At 38.6% G+C, this 18,834-nt stretch overlaps 1 protein-coding gene across 1 annotated transcript in view; it reads left to right on the top strand.

Annotated features, from left to right (window-relative positions):
- The window catches only part of ITGA8 (integrin subunit alpha 8), a 108,609-nt gene that overhangs the window by 18,153 nt on the left and 71,622 nt on the right, over positions 1-18,834 (top strand). Inside the window, exons 7-13 of the mRNA XM_054059621.1 lie at positions 201-326; positions 1,319-1,363; positions 4,359-4,402; positions 5,334-5,390; positions 5,581-5,633; positions 11,668-11,873; positions 13,214-13,405. Of these exons, the coding sequence (XP_053915596.1) occupies positions 201-326; positions 1,319-1,363; positions 4,359-4,402; positions 5,334-5,390; positions 5,581-5,633; positions 11,668-11,873; positions 13,214-13,405 (723 nt within the window). The remainder of the gene's footprint in view (positions 1-200; positions 327-1,318; positions 1,364-4,358; positions 4,403-5,333; positions 5,391-5,580; positions 5,634-11,667; positions 11,874-13,213; positions 13,406-18,834) is intronic.

Raw genomic sequence — 18,834 nt, 5'->3', positions numbered from 1 at the left:
GTCTCAATGCCTTGTTGTATTGTGTGTACTCTTGAGACTTTCAGGGTAATAACGGAGAAGGACTGAGAGGAGAAGTCTGCTCTTTGCATCTGTGCTGTGTTATCTGTTGCAGCTCTGTTCTGTTTTGTTCTAATAGCCCTATTGTGTAGAAACTGGCTCTCCTTTATGTCCCTTTCATTTACGGAGTTGTTTGAATCCAGGTCAGGTAATCACTGCAAGTATTGCGGATATCATTGCAAATTATTCCTTCAAGGATATTCTAAGGAAATTGGCGCGAGAGAAGCAAACAGGAGTGGCACCACCCTCATATGACGACAATTACATGGGTAAGCTAAGCTCTGTGTCAGCAGTATGAGCTAAAAGCACAGGGCTTATATAAACATGACAAGCTCTAAATTACCAATGTATTGATTGTGAGAGAATTTAAACTTGTTTTACCTTAGGCATAATAGCAAATCAGTTTGCTAGGTACTTCAATGGGATTATGAAAATTCTTAAAATTATGCACAGCAACAGAGTTTGAAGGTTGAGATCTTAAAGGGCTTATTAGGATTCTTATTATTTGATCTTAAATAATTAAGCAGAAATACAAAACTTGCCCCTTTACATTTTCTTTCATTCCAAAATGATGGATTGAGTTTAAAGTAATTAAAGCCTATTTCAGCTTTTAATAGATAAAAGAAAATTCAATTCTGCAGCATTTTATACAGTACTGCACAAATACCCAATTTGTTCTCACTGATATTTAGCAGATAGAATTGAGGTAAGCAATAACAAAAGTCAGTTTGAACATATTATGTAATAAATAGAGAAAAGGCTCTTGATGTACCTTTTATCAGTAAAGATCTCAAAGAGTCTGCATGATATTCACACGTCTGCATGTAAGAAGTTTCAGAAAAGATGAGGTGGAATTTGAAGGCAAAGATGCATCATTTCATCTCTACCTGCAACTTCGGAAATTTCTGTGCTGAAACAGGATACTCACACATTACAGTACAGCAGTGAAGACCTAAATTGTGTCAATAGCTGTCAGGGCAAATCACCATAGTACTTTATTTTTCATAGAAATTATTAAGCATTAATGATTTAGAAGCTCGCTTTTTGAGAAAAGTGATAATTATACATTCAGACATCAATATAATTTAGTTGAAATAATTTGATAAGTGATTTTCCTTTTTTTCTAGACAGTTTTAGTACATCAATGTTAAGAGATTTGCATTCTGATGATCAGATGAACAGACAAATCTGACTGCCCTTACACATTTTTTAAAATAGATGGTCTATGAAGTGGTTTTGCTTGTAATTTATCTTTGAACAGGATACTCGGTGGCTGCTGGAGAATTTACCGGAGATTCTGAACAAGGTAAGAAGCTCTATACTTGAATGGAAACCATATGGCTGTGCACCTATAAAATTCTTGATTTTGGGTTTCTACACAGGAACATACCTTTTATATATATGAAAAACTGGTGAGGCTTGTCTGTGCCAAATTTTCAAAGGGAAATATTTCCTTAGAATGTATAGCAAAGCAGAGCAGGATTTAGGTAACCCAAAAGTCTGAATCTGTTGTTGAGATATCATTCTCACCCAACTGTTCAGCAGTTAGACCTGTCGAAACTTAGTAGGTGGAGCCATCCAAGCTCACTTAATTTAGGCAGTTTGGTGATCAGTAATAACAAGTGGAGCCAGCAGGTCAGTCGTGTACAGTCTTTCAGTCCATAATCAAGTCACTCACCTGCATAGAGGCCACTGGCCCTCAGCATCTGGCTGGATGGGTGCAATGTGACTTGGATATCCCTGTATATGCTGAAAGCGCACTTCTACTGCCACATAAGCATTACAGCCCAAGCTAGGAGATAGCATTCACCTGCTTCTGGGCAGAGATAAGTGTCTACACCGGCACGCTAGCTCTCGTTGGTGAAAGCAGCACTTGGCTTTATGAAAGTTTTCCTACCTATAGTTCACGTGCCTTAAGGATGGGATGCCTACTGCAGTTCATTAGCTGACCCTTTTCATATGTTATGTTTTCCAGCACAGGTATAATGCAGTAAGAACCAGTTCCCCGTGTGCTTGCTTCTACTCTGAGTCTTGTATTTAACAGCAGGAGACAGAAGAATTGAATCCCTTCTATTAAAACCTGAGCTTAGAGGGAGAGAAAATGCTCTACAGGAAGACAGTGCCCAGTTAGTCGCTTGAATTAGGAAAAGCTGAATGCACATGAATACAAATGTCCAAATATAGAATCACACCTGAGACTTAGTAATAAGTTCTTAGATCAAGTAAGTTTAATACAGGACATACTTGATTTGCATTTAGCCATCAGCTATCATCCTCAAAGAACCAGACATGTCACAGGCTTAGTAGCATTGCTTAAAAACATCAGCACTGTGAAACCTTCACCTGAAGTGTTTCATGATCTGTAAAACACCACCTTCTAGGACTCTACATTCATGATTTAATGAAGTAGAGCAACATCCACCGAGGAACACGTGTTAACCAGAATTATAGGATAAATATTTTTTTTTTAAATGTGCAGAGCTTCATTACATAATTTTGAATCCAGCTCAAACACTGAGATTCACGTTGTCCCCTCTGGCAAAAGATGACACAGGATATTTATTAATTTCACATGGTCAGGGAAAACTGCCCTGGAAGGTGGTAGCTCCAGTAACGTAGTTCTATAATTCCCTAAGGAAAAAGACAGAGCAATCCACCCTGCAGAGGCTAAGCTTAGCAGCGGTAGTTTCTGCAACACCACTGAGGCTTTAACTAAATACTAACAATACTTAAATTGCACTTAACTGATGTACTGAAGCCATAGCACAAAGTGCTAAAAACAAGCTGAGCATGTCTGATTTTTAAGTTGTGAAATAAGTTTCCCAGGTGTATTAGGAACTGAGCACTAGTTTTCCTGTACCTCTGGAAGTTGGATCTGATATAGATGAAAAGCTCCTGTCACAGCTGTCTGTTTGGTAGTATGTTAAAAATAATCAGAGGTTTGTCCATGATTTAGCCATTTTCAATGTTCTGAAACTGTACAGAGTTTTGAAACATATATTTAGCTAAATATAACTGTCATCCCTGTTCTCATACCTTAAGAGCTATGTTTCTTGTGTAAGGCTGACGCTCTGTCAGAAGGTATTGCTTAAAGAGTAGCTTTCTTGAGGGGGTGAACAGCTGCATGGTCCAGACTCACAAAGCCAAGAGAGACACGGTGTATTTCTAGAATGAACTCAGCTCCCCAGAACTGCTGCTGCTTAATCTCAATAAAGTTATTGTTTCCTGTTCTGTGCCACTATGGCTTGAAAAAAAATAATTTTGAGCCAAGTGCTATAATGTGGAAAAAAAGATGTGTCTGTAGGAACAGAAGGCTGAAGCCACCTCTTTTTTTTTTTTTTTTTTTTTTTTTTTGAGTGCATATGCACATTTTTTTACTCAGGATGGTTCTTGAATCAGTAAGTCACTTGAATGACTGGCACAAAGAATTCTGTTGCTGGCTGTCCTGGGAATTGCCCTGTATCCTGTGCAATGCTTCATTACTACCTCTATCTCCCCTTGACCGAACACATTCAACCACAGGGGTGTATATAAACCTGGAGAGGGACAGAGGAATGCTTGATCAGTAGAAGCAGGTGTCAGAGGTGCTCTGTTATCTGAAGTTCTATCATCTCATGTGGATATCCTATATGATGGAAGGTTTAGACAGTAAGTCTGCAGGCTGTGATGTTGCCTTTTTCTTCTTTTTTATTTTTACTTCTTTTTCTCACTTGTTGTTTAAGATTTCACCATTGAGCAGAATTGTGTCCTATAAGGCAGCTATGTCCAGTGTTTCACATTCTTGTTTGATGGATTCCCCCAATGCCACTCACAAAAATTTCCTTCTAATAGATTGCCTGTGCAGAACTTGTTGAAACTTCCGTGGCATCAAGCCAAATGACAGATGAGGCAAGCCATGTAGATAGAAAGAAAAGGGGTATTTGTAAGGACAGTTGTGTTTATCTTCTGCAGTCTAGTGTGTAATGAACAATTAATTCTGGTTCCACAGCTGTGAGGTAACAATTTGATTGTACTAAGAGCTTTGTTATACTGTGCTGTGCTAAGTAATGCTAGGAAGAGAGAGATCTCCAGATGAGTATATTCAACAGTTAAGATGTAATATCTCATGCATGTAGATACACTGAATGAATGTTAAAATCTCATTAATTAATGTCTTTAAGTGATTTGCAGGTGTTTCTGATACAAATAACAAACTGAAATCCTACAGGTTGTATGTCAGAGAAGAATTTAAGTGACATGGCATCCATGATGCATGTACCACTCAGCATAAACTGTTCACTGTTTATCATTTATCTTTTCAGAGTTGGTTGCTGGAGTCCCAAGGGGAGCACAGAACTTTGGCTATGTATGTACTGGACCCACATTTTGTCCTTTCTATAATAAGAATGCAATTAGACCATTTGGAAGATTGGAGCTTACCTTACATTTTCTGTCTCTTTAATCCTAAACTTTCTAATCAGAGAAAGTTCTAAGTGACTTTCACCGTCAGGCTTACCTGACTGGTTTGAAATGCCTTACTGGTTTGGGCTTTGAATATTAAGCACTTAGTCCTTTCTGAAGTTTGTTTTCAATAGCCAGTTACAAGCATGCTTTGAATATGACTAATATCCTTATACCTGCTGAGTGTTATCAGACCTAAGCCTAGACATAGGTTAGCGTATTTCATGTGCAATGCTGTGTCCACAGTGGACAGAAGTCCAAGTGTTTGTTTTCAGTGGTCTAAGTGTATACACTGAGTATCAGATGCAGAGTCATGACATGCATTTAGAAGAGAAGGGAGAAAACAATACACGTGTGGATGCATCTTTTGCCTCGTAGGAAAAAAAAGTTTCAGACTAACATGATTGGGAAACAGAGATTCCAGTCACAGACTGTTCTCTAGTTCTGTGGACCCAGAACTAATTGTGTGTCTGGAACTTATTCATACCATTTTTCAGAGGAAAGGTGTGTATGTGTGTGTGTGTATATATACTTGTTTGTATGTGTGTATTTCTTCATGTTTTAAATTCATGTTTTGATGAGTACTAATGCAGTCACTGATTAGCTGACAGTCCATCATTTACTGCTCTTCACAGTGTCCAGTAAGAAAGGAAAATAAGTCTTTTCCCCATTTTATTCATGGGAGACCTGAGACTAATAAAATCTCAGTGATTTGTTCAAGGTCGTACAAAAAGAAAGAATAGTTTTTTCCTTGGCCACTTGGACCTTCCTTCAGTGATGTTACATTGTAGCATCTCCATGTGTGCTTGAAACTTTCCATATTTCTCTGTTGGCAGGTCTCAATTATTAATTCTTCAGACTTGACCTTCATCCAGAACTTCACTGGTGAACAGGTAATGTCAAGCAATTATGTGATGAAGTATTATATCTCTAGAGGATATTGTTTCATTAACATAGTTTCAAGAATATATTAAATATTTTTTAGATTTAATAACCATACAAACAAGGAGTGTTCTCAGTAAAAACTTAAAAAAAAAAGTTGAAATCTGATATGAAAGTCTATCTGTTGTTTTTTATTTCCAGATGGCGTCTTATTTTGGGTACACTGTTGCAGTATCTGATGTTAACAATGATGGGTAGGTTACCAAATATATTCAGCTCCACTGAACATTCATAGAAGCAATGCCTGATATTTATTAATAAACACAGGTTTTCAGGTGCTTCATATCTCAAAATGCTTCTCTTGGCTTCTCTGTTTTTCTAATTTTAATTGTTCACATAGGCTTATCTTTGTGCAATCAGAGTGGCATAATTATTTGTAGGCTTATGTTGAGTGAGTTTATCTTCCTGAATATTTATTCAAAGCAGTGTGGTAGAGTGTGAATGTCCAGAGTCTTAGGAAAGAGATGGAGGCAGAAGAGCAGTGAATAAACAGTGCTAGCTACTTCTGGGAGGAGGTGGGTGAAAGTTAGAAGTTCTTTCTCTCATTCTCGAAAGCAGGGAAGTCTTCCCACATGTAGACTATCTATAGCCTTACTTCTTTATTTTAAAAGCTTTGCAATATAATTAGCTCCTCATTCCAGCATCTGCTGGTTGGCCATCTATTTTCATCATCCAGAAGACCAGAGAGCATCTACGGCCCATAGCTGTTACAACAGGCATTATGCTCATCTGAGGGAGAATGCTTAAGACACTCAGGAATTTCAGGCCCTGTTAAACTAAAAGCTTGCTAACTTTGAAATCGTATAAAGTCTGATTAAATGCATTAGAAGATCAAGACTCAGTAAGTGAATATTGATAGTAGCTTTCTAGGAAGGAGATAAAGAACCCTTAAGCTCAGAGCCCTGGAAGTCTTCACAAAGGTGAGTCAGGATTGCATTTAGAGCTGTGGCATACTCTTGCCTACTACAAAATGTCTCAGATGTGTCTATTTCATGTTCTTCAGTGCTTAAACATAGTGTATTGAATCACTAAAAGGTGATAAAATGTTATTGAAGTTACAAAACAAAACAAAAAGGAAGTTTCAACAGTGGCTTCATAGTACTCAAAACTCTCCAAGTTTCTAAGGTCAAGTTTTGTCACAGTACCAGAGCTTTTAAAAACTATTTTAACGGTATACAGAATCAGGATTATTTTAATCTTACAATAATTAAATAAGAGATCTGAACAGACTGGACCACTGGGCTGAGACTAATGACATGAGGTTTAACAAGGCCAAATGTCGGGTGCTGCACTTGGGGCACAACAACCTTATGCAGGGCTACAGGCTAGGGGAAGAGTGGCTAGAAAGCTGCCTGGAGGAGAAGCACCTGGGGGTGTTGCCCAGGTGGCCAAGAAGGCCAATGGCATCTTGGCTTGTATCAGAAACGGTGTGACCAGCAGGTCCAGGGAGTTTATTCTCCCTCTGTACTCGGCACTGGTGAGACCGCACCTTGGGTACTGTGTTCAGTTCTGGGCCCCTCACCACAAGAAGGATGTTGAGGCTCTGGAGTGTGTCCAGAGAAGAGCAACGAAGCTGGTGAGGGGGCTGGAGAACAAGTCTTACGAGGAGCAGCTGAGAGAACTGGGGTTGTTTAGCCTGGAGAAGAGGAGGCTGAGGGGAGACCTTATTGCTCTCTACAACTACCTGAAAGGAGGTTGTGCAGAGGAGGGAGCTGGCCTCTTCTCTCAAGTGACAGGGGACAAGACAGGGGGGAATGGCCTGAAGCTCCGCCAGGGGAGGTTCAGGCTGGATATCAGGAAAAAATTTTTCACAGGAAGGGTCATCAGGCACTGGCAGAGGCTGCCCAGGGAGGTGGTTGTCACCTTCCCTGGAGGTGTTTAAGGAACGGGTGGACGAGGTGCTGAGGGGCATGTTTTAGGGAGTGTTAGGAATGGTTGGACTCGATGACTCAGTGGGTCCCTTCCAACCTGGTGATTCTATGATTCTAATGCATTACTAACATGCAACAGTGAAGAAACATTGATCTAAATTATAATAGACACTCATAGACTTTCAGGGAACTTGCTATTTAACTTTTCACTGAATCAAACTGTTTCCTGTGCGGGTTGTATCCTGTGAACCATAGGGCTACTTGGCAAGTCTTGTATTTTTTGTGTACCTCTAAGACCACAGTTTATGTCAATAATATAATCAAGCTGCTGTTGAGGCCTGTGTGGTCTCCCAGTCTATATCTTAAAGGAAATCTAATGACTCTCTTGAAGATCCAAACATCCCACAGAAAACAAAACACAAAAAGCTCTACTTGATAAACATGTCTGATTAGATATGTAGTCTGTCGTTGCTGTTTTGCACATATTGTCAATAGAGGGGAGAGTAAAACAGAAAAAAAGCAAAAGGGGAATGACCACTTCAAATTCACTCGGGGTTTTTGTGCAGCTAAGAGGAAAGGAGGTAGTCATCACCTTATCAGTACATGAAATTTAAGTTATATGCTGAAAAGGCTAACAGAAATTATGCTCTGCTCCAGTAAGACTGATGATGTGGCTCAAAGATTAGGCTTATCCTAGGAAAAAAGCTATGTGGACCTTCTACTCCAGTAGTTTTGCAGATATTCCAAGGCGACTCCTGCAGTTTTATCTGCACGACATCAGGATCGTAGGCAGAAAAGAGAAATTGAGGATATTGTTTGAATTACCATATAGTTACTCTCTGATAATGATGAGAAATCCACAATGACACTTAACAAATTAAGCTGTGCCATTGATTTACAGATTACATTCCTACAAAAGAGGAAAACGCATAACATTTTCCATTTAGACTGAAACAGTCCAATTAAAATAGTGGAATAAACTGTTTACTGGTCTTTTATTTGGCCTATATCAAAGCTTCCCATAGTTATACTTTGACCTCTTGACATTTCCCATACTCCTGCTTTTTATTACTCAACAGGATACAAAGAAACTGCATACAGTCTCAGCAGGTGGACAGCTTGTGCTTTTTAAAGATTTTTTTGTTAGAAGGGAAGCAATGCTGGCTGGTTATCTTTCTCTGCTGGAACAAAAATAAATATACAGTTTATGTTAGCAACAACATCTTAGTGCAGTAAATCGAATGAGCCGGTTCAAAAATACCACTGCACACTGAACTGCACTTTATGGTTTAATAGTGCTGTCCAGGATTTTTGCTTTTGCTTTGCTCTTATGACTTTTTAAAGGGGATCACATCAACCTGAACTTGGCTCAGAAGTCTAATTTTGTGAATATAAACTTCTACAATTTAAAAGCCAATTGAAATAACCTCCTTCATGTAAAAAAACCCTTAATAATTCTAATCACGTAGGTGCTTATAACCCCCAAAATAACTCCCTGTTTGATATCTAAATACTTAGACTGTAGGAGCTGGAAGGTGAAAGTGACTGTAAAACATGGTAAGCAGCAATTGCTTGCTTATTATCCACTTGGAGAGAAACCAGGAATAGGTAAGTGAGAGTCAGAGAAAGCAGTATATGTGAAGAGTGCTTACTCTCTGCTGTGGCAATACAAAAAGAAAAAAATGCCCCCATACCCTAGAATTGCCTGAGGGATTATTCCTTCCTGTATAGGACAAGCAGCTTGCCTTGACCTACAAAGCCCAGCACTGACAGAGAGGTGGGAGAAGCAAGAGCGTGAGGAAGGGAAGGCTTTAGTGTGTGTGGGATATACCAAAACCTGGAGTGAAGGTTTTGGTGAACTAAGTGAACTAAGTACTGCAAGTATTGCAGATAGCTCTGCTGCCTGTAAATAGTTTAGAGACAGATCAGTGTAATTTAGATGACTGCCTTCCTCCCACCTTTCGCTCAGCACATCAAAAGATGAACCGTCTTAGCTACTGGGTTCTGGTCCCTTGCTTTCTGGACTATCCATGCATTTTATACAATCATTGTTATTTATTTTAACGAAGTAGAAATTTTCCTAGAAAAATAACCCAGCTCTGTGCACTTCCAGTTTAGATGCTGTCATCCCTACACAAGAGATTCCAGCTCCTGTCTGCTTGCTTTCTAACTCACCTAGTGAATCTTGTATTCTGGGTTAGAGAATCTTGTATTCTGCTTAGAGAATTTTAGGCCACTGTGGATGATAAATAGTCTGCTTCTCTCCTTTCACTATTCTAGGCACTCTGGATATTGCTCTATGGACCAGAGTTTCAGAGGTGTCTAGGTATCTGCTTATTTTACATTGATGTACCGGGACCTTCCGGGCTTGGAATCATCTGGTTTCTTACCACCTATAAAAAAAATCTTTCCTTAGTCTTACAGTCCTTCATTTGTAAAATATCCATTGGAGCCAAGCTCAACTTTTACTCAATGGTTTATACAGCACATACACTATGGGAACTCAGTCTTACTGAGAATATCTAGACTGTGATGTAATAAAATAATAATTGATGATACTACTACTGTGTAATGCTTTTACTACATGGCACACATAAAATAACTTGTAAAAAAAAGAAGGTTTGTGATCTGTTTTTGTTGTTCCTATCATTTCATGGCAATCATTTCAGCTGACATTCTGTCCCAGCCACTAGCATCTTTCATTAGTAGAGGTGGACATTTGATGTGTGGAAGGAAAATCCTACCTTTGATGACAAGTCAGCATCTGCTTCCTTCTTTTTTTAGTTATTTGTGCCATGGGGTAAAATCTGACATATAGAGAATAGCACAACTGTTCCAAAGTGACCTGACATTTTGAATTGCAGTTTCCTTTATGGAACCATACTATAGAATTCAATAGAAAAATAACATTTCTAGAAGTACTTTATCAGAATTTATAGATTGTGTAAGTAAGTTCTTCAACGTGATTAAAGGCTTCTAGATGAGACATTCTGTACTAAATTATATGGTATATCTCTTAGAACCAAAGTATGTATCTATGGTAAAGTAGTAGTTGAGCTACTCCTAAATCATATGAATTTTTTTCTACTAGGATTGGGAAAAACAATGTGGTGTAATGTTACTAATTGGTTCACTAATGGATAAAGGTCTTTGAAAACATCATATAATGAATCGAGAGTAGAAGGTTTTCTACAAGTTTAATGAAGTTTGAACAAAGTTTGGTGTTAGAACAAGAGAACGTGTTTTACAAATAATAAATTCTGGGATTGTGTAATACTAGTTGTTTGCAGCAACAGTATTCCTTAATATGGATGACCAAGGTCCATGGAGTATAACAGAAATTGTCCTATGAGTTTACACAATCTTGAGCAACCTTCAGAAATTAATCTATCATTTCAATCTCAGAATAATCTATTAAGATTATTCCTGCCTGCTACGTATCTGTCAGTCTTGCTTGATATTATGCTTTACTGTTCAGTAGATGGGTTTCTTTCCCATTAAATAAATGTCGATAATGTGTTTCAAGACATCTCAGGTAGAACAACAACATTAAAAATATCCTTTGATTAGTCTGTCACCTTTTACAGAGTTTTCTTGAAATATTAAAATGGACAGAAGGACTTTCCCCTCTAAGCCTCATATATCTGTGATTTTATGATGTCCTTTCTCCTTAATTCTTAATACAGCAAATTACATGAGCACTACCGCTTCTTATGTACCTAATATTCAATATAAGTGTTTTCCAAAATAAAGCTTTGTCTTTGTCTCCCAGCTTCCATTTGAATTGGTAATGAGGCATTCGCTATTAATTGATGCTCTGCCCATATTTCATACATGTTACTTTTAAAATCTGCCAGGAAGTGGCAATTTTTGTTCTGCAGTTCTCCTGCTAATGTATCATTTTTAAAAACTAGATTTTATACTAAATTTTATCTCTTACTAGCACTGTTAGCAGAATTTGTTCAGTAATATGGATCCCCTCTGAGTTAAATTTCTTAGTGGATCACTAACTATGAAGTATAGCTTTTCAGTGTCTATTGTGGGCATAAACTGAAGTGCAAGAAATTACATTTAAACCTAAGAAGAAATGGTCAAACAGAGGAAGTAGTTGCCCAGGAAAGTTGTGGAGCCTATGTCTGGGGAGATACTAAAAACTGGAGTTTTTATGGAAGGCCCTGGGCAGCCTTCCATAATTAATCCTGCTTTGACTGTTTGGACCAGAACTCTAGAAGTGCCTTCTTACCTCAGTTAGTCTATGATTTTGTGATAATTATCAGCTTCCTGTTTAATAAATGCATCAACTGCGTTGATTATACTCGATCTCTCAGTGACATTGGCTTTTGTTTTACTGTTCCAGTTTAGATGATATCTTAGTTGGTGCCCCTCTTTTTATGGAACGAGAATTTGAGAGCAAGCCTAAAGAAGTTGGGCAAGTTTATCTATACCTGCAAGAAAGTGCTTTCCTCTTCCAAGATGCACAAATTCTGACAGGCACTGAAGTGTTTGGTAGATTTGGCAGTGCAATCACACACCTTGGAGATCTCAATCAAGATGGATATAATGGTAATTTATATGTAATGCAGTAATATGTATCTGTGTATAACATTGATATTAAAAATATCTAAGCAGTGAATATGAAGGGTCTATGCAGTGCCTGAAAATGCTTTTTGACATGTAACTGCATTTAAATTCATGAGAGTTTACACTAATCCTAATGAAACTGATTTTGAAGGCTAAACCATGAAAAACTTACCTATAGGAGGACAGTCATATTGACCATAGTGCCATCTTTTTAATAAATATTAGTGTGTGCATTTGAATAAAAATGCTATCTGTTGTTTTATGACTACAATTACATTTAAATAGTTACTTAAGATATTGCATTTATTTAAATTCTTGGATGAGTTTGAGAATTGAATGAGGTTCAGTAAACGGAGCACTTTGCCCACAACGGAAGAACTGGACAAGTACAGATGTCCTATTTTGGAATTAGACTTCCACTGGTACTTAAGCACTGAAAAAACCCAGGTACATAATAGGATCTTTTTCAAATGCCTATAGCATGCATAAGCAAACCAAAAAGTTCATGTTAGTTCAGAACCTAAATTCAAGAAAACAGTCCAAGTAAATGAGCTTGTTTAATTATTTGAGATAGCTTGGATGCCTTGAGCCCCTAGAGTTTACTTCCTAGACGTGGTCAGTTAATACCCTGGTTTTCCCTGCATGCATTTCCTTATTTATTTCTAGGATGTTAGGGATATGCAAAGTGAGAATCTCAGCATCTAAAACCCAATGAGTTTTTCCTGGAGGAGGTATTTTGCACAACAGCCTTAAGGATAGCTGGCCCACTAAGGAAAAATGAGTGGACTTGGCTCCTTCTCAACTTGAAGACTATTTTTCACAGTGCTTTAACCACCAGTGTTGCCAATGGGGAATAAGGGTTTTTGTCTATGTTGGATTTTTATCTGGAGAAAGAAATGTTTTTACCTAATAGCTGCTCCTTATTAATTAAGTGGTAGAGAAAACCAGGAATATTTGTGTCTGTAGAAATATGGAAGCTCATTAGAGCTTCAAGAATCAGGCGCTCATTACATCTTGCTTTATTAAAGCTTGTGAAATGCCCTACAATTATGGTAGGGGAATCCATTTTGGACAGGCTATTTAGTATAATGTGATTACCTCTTGAAAGGATGATTTTATAAACCTCTGTCATGAATGTTTGATGCAGAAAAGACCCTACAGACATCTTTGTGTATTTGCCTTAAATCTAAAATCCATGCAGTGGTACAGTATATTGAAATTCTTGCATGTATGCAGCAGAAGCCATTTATGTCTGTTTTCCTGCAAGGACTTATTTTTGGTTTAATTGTGTCCATTCTTTTTATTCTTTTATTGCACTGCAGACATTGCTATTGGTGCACCATTTGCAGGAGAAGACAGAAGAGGGAAAGTGTTTATTTACAATGGATACAGTAATGGGTTAAATACTAATCCTTCCCAGGTTCTCAATGGAGCCTGGGCCTCACAGTCCATGCCTTCAGGATTTGGCTTCACTCTAAAAGGAGACTCAGATGTAGACAAAAATGATTACCCAGGTAAGATTTTTCTATTAGAAAGGGAATTTCATGTCTCCGTTCTCTGGAAAATGCCTAAAATGCTCCTTTTGGAAGTCAGAATAAATAATAGACATTTTTGGATAGTTCTCGCTTGCTTTCCTGCAAGTTAAAATCAGACAAAACAAATACTCCCTTTCCTGTCAAAAGACATGATCAGAAAGAAAAGAAAGGGCTTAAATAGTTACATTAACGTAAAACATGTGAAGTTTACAATAAAAAGCTTAACCCTTTCCGCCCACTTCCAAAAATTGAATGCCTTCAGCTTATTGAACTTGTAAGGTCTCCTTCATCCTGGCATTCTTTCTTAATTAAAAACATGTTGTGTTCTAGAAGAAGGGATTGATTTGGTTGTGTTGCTGAGCTGTTTGCTGCTGTCTGAAGAGACCCTCTGCTATATATAAATTCTTAATGTCCTTGATTGCGTTACAAAAAAGAAGAGAGAATTCAAGACATTGCTTAAAGGCAGATATTTCATTTGGGCCTTTCTGTCCCTTTTATGTTTTCATTCTGCTACATGGACTTGTCCTTTGTTAGGTTAGCTTTGGTTCTGCCTTATTAGTTTACCTGACATGCATTCAAATTTATCAAGTTTGTAACATTAGTTGAGTTTCACTGGAAGATATTTATTTTTTTTAAACGGCGTCTTTGTAGCATTGTGAAGAGTCTGAATGTTGGACTTGTTTTAAATGTTCTTGTATTTACTCTCTCCTTCCTATAGAAGCAAATTGGTTCTGTTTCTTTTAATTGAAATCCAGAAGCCTTAGCAAGGTTGTGCAGTAAAGCATTGTAGTTTGTTATTGTGGAAGGTTTAACTACAGTAAAATGCCAGTAGTCCTTACGCCCCTAAGTTACTGTGAAATCACTCTGGTTAGCCTGGGTTATTTCAAGGCTAGCTTTCTTAAAACTTGTATTGCTTCAAAAGTGAAAGTCATTATTTTCAAAGGGACAGAAATGGGATCTCTCTTACCTTTCTGTGATGGACTGTAAAAACCTTGAAAGAAGTGTCTTTTTTCATAAGCAGAAGAGAGTTTCTAGGAAGGGATGTTTACGATAGATATTACTGTTTTACAAACGGAAAAGATGACTGCAAAGTTTTAAAGTAAGGCTGTCACAAGACTGAAGTGAGAGGATCTTTAGCATTTAAGAAAAGAAAGGGCTTTAAAACACTGTTCTGACTTTTTGTTTGCATATTGTTGCTGTTGCTATTAAAAGTCTCTAATTGTCCATGACTAATGAGGTTCTTTTGGACAGCGGAGCTCTTTATTAAAAGTTTCAGCATTTAAACATTTCCTAAAGCACCCACAGGCCCCACAGCAAAACCAAAGAAAACAGGATATTGCATTCCTGACATTTCTAAGATCAGAAAGATAGAGAGAGGGAAGGGAGAGATTCTTTTAGGTCTTCTTTGAGTCACATAGGAAAGAAAGAAGAGTAAGAAGTCCAGCTAGTGTGTTAGCATACTTTATGTAGAGCATCTTCTAAGCTAATTTGTGAAAAGTTTGGGTGATGGGTCTTGACCTTTCTATAGTCAATTCGTCTGTGAGATTTCTTGGAGTTATTCTACTTGTCTTTATTGGCTTCACTATGCATCCTACTTGCAGAATTTCACATTGAGACATCAGTTCACTATGTGTTAGATGATTTTGGTTTATTACATTCATTATTTATTTTAGCATACACACATCCCCCCACATTTAGTGTAACTAGCTTTGACTAGCTTTTCCTTCCATACCTTGGTTGAGTATCTGGGTCTTGAGAGAGTCTCACAGAAGAAAGCCTTACTGTCAGTCTACCACCTCTTAATTCACAAAGACTTGAAACACTAAAACAGAACTGTAAGAACAGCACAACCATGGCACAGTATTAGCATAAAAATAGAATGCCTTTATGGGGAAAAGGGGAAAAAAAAAAAGAAAGGAAATAATATGAGGAAATGCAAGTCCAGGACAACCACACCAGGCAATGAATTAAGTAACCCTTCATGTGTCAAAGAGATTTTCTTCTTCACCTCCTGACAGAAATGCTGAAGGGCAGCCCTTGTACAAGGATGAAACAAGTGACTGAAGTTGGGAGGAATAGGAAGTAAGTTTTATTTTAGATGTCAGCTGAGAGGCAGAGTATTCACTGACTATAGAAGGTCTAGTAAACTACCCTTTATTTCACTGCTTCCCAAACTACTGGTCATGAGGATTGTGAAAGGTTAGAGAAAAATCTCAAAAATTTTCATTTAAGCTTTTTAATGTGTATAATAAAAAAGTTAACTATTTTAGAAAAAGAAAAAAGTAATGAAGCCAGATTATGCTGACTGATCATTCTCAGAGGCTCAGTTCCCATTGACTGAGAAATGAGAGCCAGCTGTAATATCTGGCTGCAGGTATAAACTTGTATTCCCAGAGTCTAAGGTGAGAGTCTCCAAGCAATTAGCTCTCCCAGGGCTAGTGTTCAAGTGTTGTGTGAAGAGAAATGTTCGCAAAAAGGGATCACACTTGTGAGAATTTCAAGACTGGCAGTGGTTTGTGAGGATTTGTGTAACTATAGCTGTGCTTGTACAATTCAGTTAAGCCCTTGTGCCTAACATTATTCATGAGGCAGGCATATCCTGGCTGGGAAATGAGAGGCTGAGTGACAGGAGTTACTGTGCCATTTCATTTTTAATGCATTATGTAGCATTTTCAGAGTCTTTAGAGTTTCAGGCCTTCTTCTTTAAATGAGACCATGTGTTAATGTTCTTGGAGAAGGTCACAGACCTGGAGGCAAGAAGAGACCACCTGCTTGTGTGGCTTCTTATCACAAACACCTGAGCTTCGTCTTGGACTCACTGTATTGAGCCTGGGAACCAGTGCTCTTAGAGGCTGAGCTACGAGTTGGGCAGTGCAGTTCCTAAATGTAATGTTGAATCACAGTTAAGTTTTTCTCTTATTGGACAAAGGTTAAATCCTTTCTTGGTTGGGAGTTCAATTCAGGCTGAGACCTACCTAATTAGCCTTCTAAAAAAGAGAAGTCATTTGATACAGGTATTGATATCTTTCTCTTCCCATCCGACTGCCAGCATACAGGAACAGAGAAGGAAATATGGTGCAGACAAAGGCTTCTTAGTATTCAGCGTTGTTCAAATCCCCTAGCTTTCCTGTGGGTGGAGGAGTGCTTTCTTCTTCCCTTTCTTCCTCCTGCAAGTCCTGGCCAGCAAAGGGAGAGACATCACCTCTTGCTTCTTGGTCTTATCTTGGAAAGGCAGAGGAAGATTCTCTTGTCCCCCAGGACCGTCAGTTGCATAATAAATAAGAAAAATGGGAGAAAAAATATCACAGACAGGTTTAATGGTGCAGTGGCAGAGCAGTCAGGAAAGAACATAATAAAGCCATACTGATACAGTATTATAACAGTATTTTTGTTATTAAGCACAACCTTTGGTTTACATCTCCACAGCTTTCCAGGGAAGGACTTCTGTAAATTGTGTCATACTTTCAGACACTCCAGATGTTATGCACCCAGAACTATTGCTTTATCAACACAGATGAGGATACTCTGCTTTGCAGGCTCTGAAGTAGTTGGAAACTTTCAGCCCTGAGAAGCAACAGAGACAGAAAACTGTGCTGATCATCCTAACAGCTGTGTCACTTTGCAGGCATGCAGCTGCCCTCTTTCTGTGCAGGAGGGACAAGTCACTGTGGCCAACTCTCTGCAAGGAAAACTGCCTGCAGGGAGCCATTTGAGTTAATCTTAGGCTTATCTTTAAGGTTAGGCTTATACTCAGACCTAGGGTTAGGGTTAGAGTTGTCCCCATGGAGAGTTGCCGTATAGAAAGTTGGCCTCAGAGAGTCGGACGCAGAGATATGTCCTAGACCTCTCTCTGTGGTGGTGTTGTTCATCACCTTCAGCCTCAAACGGCGCTGTTCCTCACCTAGCAGAAGAATTGCAATGCCAAACAGTCGTGTTGGTGGTAATGAATGGATGGGTGCTCCTTTCTCTGTAGCGATGTAAGAATTAGGCAGAACCTGATCAAACTTTGTAGTCAGATAGGGCTAGTGAGAGGGAAGCAGTAAGAGGAAGGCGGATCAAGTATATTAGTCAGATAGATTGAAGGTACCAAGACTGTGGTTCTTTAAGTGACTACTCAGAGGAACAAATCACTTGCAGGTTTCCCAGTCTTCCAAGCGTGACACTGGCAAGCTTTGTGCTGTACTTATGTGAGATACTCAGTATCTCTCCAGTATACAATATATACCCAGGATAAAGGGTAAAGGAAAAGACCCATTAATCCTCTTAGGCTATATCTACACTTGTAAATTCAATACGCTGTTCTTTATTTCTGAATTGTCATTGGACAATCCTTGTCCATGCTATCAAACTCACTTTCTTGCCAGAAAAGGGTTGCTACGTGCTTTTGGAGACTAATAGTTGTCGTGGGCCAGCCGCTTCAGGGCCATTCTCATGATACCACCACAGACAGTGCAGGTGCAACACACAGGCACATTCTTTGGCACTGATTTGCTAACACTGATGTATTTGTAACATTTTTCAACAGAGGATGTTTCACAGTTTTGGGACAACTCTTGTTCTAGAGTCAGAGTCAAGGGAGAGGATCTGATGTCACTTATGCTGCTGTAGTAAATACTGACTTAATGCAGTTACTCTGGATTGAGAATCATGTGAAAAAAACCCAAAGGGGATTAAAGAAATAAAGGAGGGGGGGAAGCAGTGAATGGAGTGATAACGTATAAAAGATGGGCTTTTTTTCACCAGTTCAGATACAAATGCAGTGACAGTTGGAGGGAATTACGTGCAAGGTTCTGCACTGCACTTTTCTGTAGCAAGGTTAGGACATGGCAAGGGAGGATCAAGCTGTGTCTAAGGCCATACTGGTGAGCCCCATAATGCGATTTATATAGCTGTGATATTCTCTGTAATAGCAGCTCTTCAAGATTTGCCCAAGATATTCTGAAATCCTTGCCTCAGCACAACTTTCCTGGATGTTGTCTGTGCTGGAACATCTGAGCAATAGAGTCATAGCTTTCAACACAGTTTCAGCTCCCCTCCTCAGTAAATCTGGGGCTCTTTGCTCCCTCCTGAGCTTTATTTGTGTCATCAAGTCTTTGAGCAGGGAATAAAGACTTAGCTTTGCATGTATTTTGAATTGTAGTTTATTTTATTTATAATTTTATTTTCTTTTTCTATTAGCATAGTTCAATTTTCATAGGAACAAAAGAAATCCATAAATCTGTTTAATGGGAAAGCAAGTTGGGCATCCATTCAAAGCTTATCCCCACTGAGTGCTTGGAGTCTGTGATTATCTAGGTGATGGTGCCACACTTCCAGCTGGTTCATCTGTCTGTGCAGGGCTCAGGCATTTGGGGGCTGTGAGGTTTCCACTCTCACATTTCAGCATATATTCAGTTATCTGATGGGTG

The sequence above is a fragment of the Cuculus canorus genome, chromosome 2 (genome assembly GCF_017976375.1).
Source record: "Cuculus canorus isolate bCucCan1 chromosome 2, bCucCan1.pri, whole genome shotgun sequence".
NCBI classification, from domain to species: domain Eukaryota; kingdom Metazoa; phylum Chordata; class Aves; order Cuculiformes; family Cuculidae; genus Cuculus; species Cuculus canorus.
The sequence above is the reverse complement of the archived record's forward strand: the minus strand, read 5'-3'. Positions and strand labels throughout refer to the sequence as shown.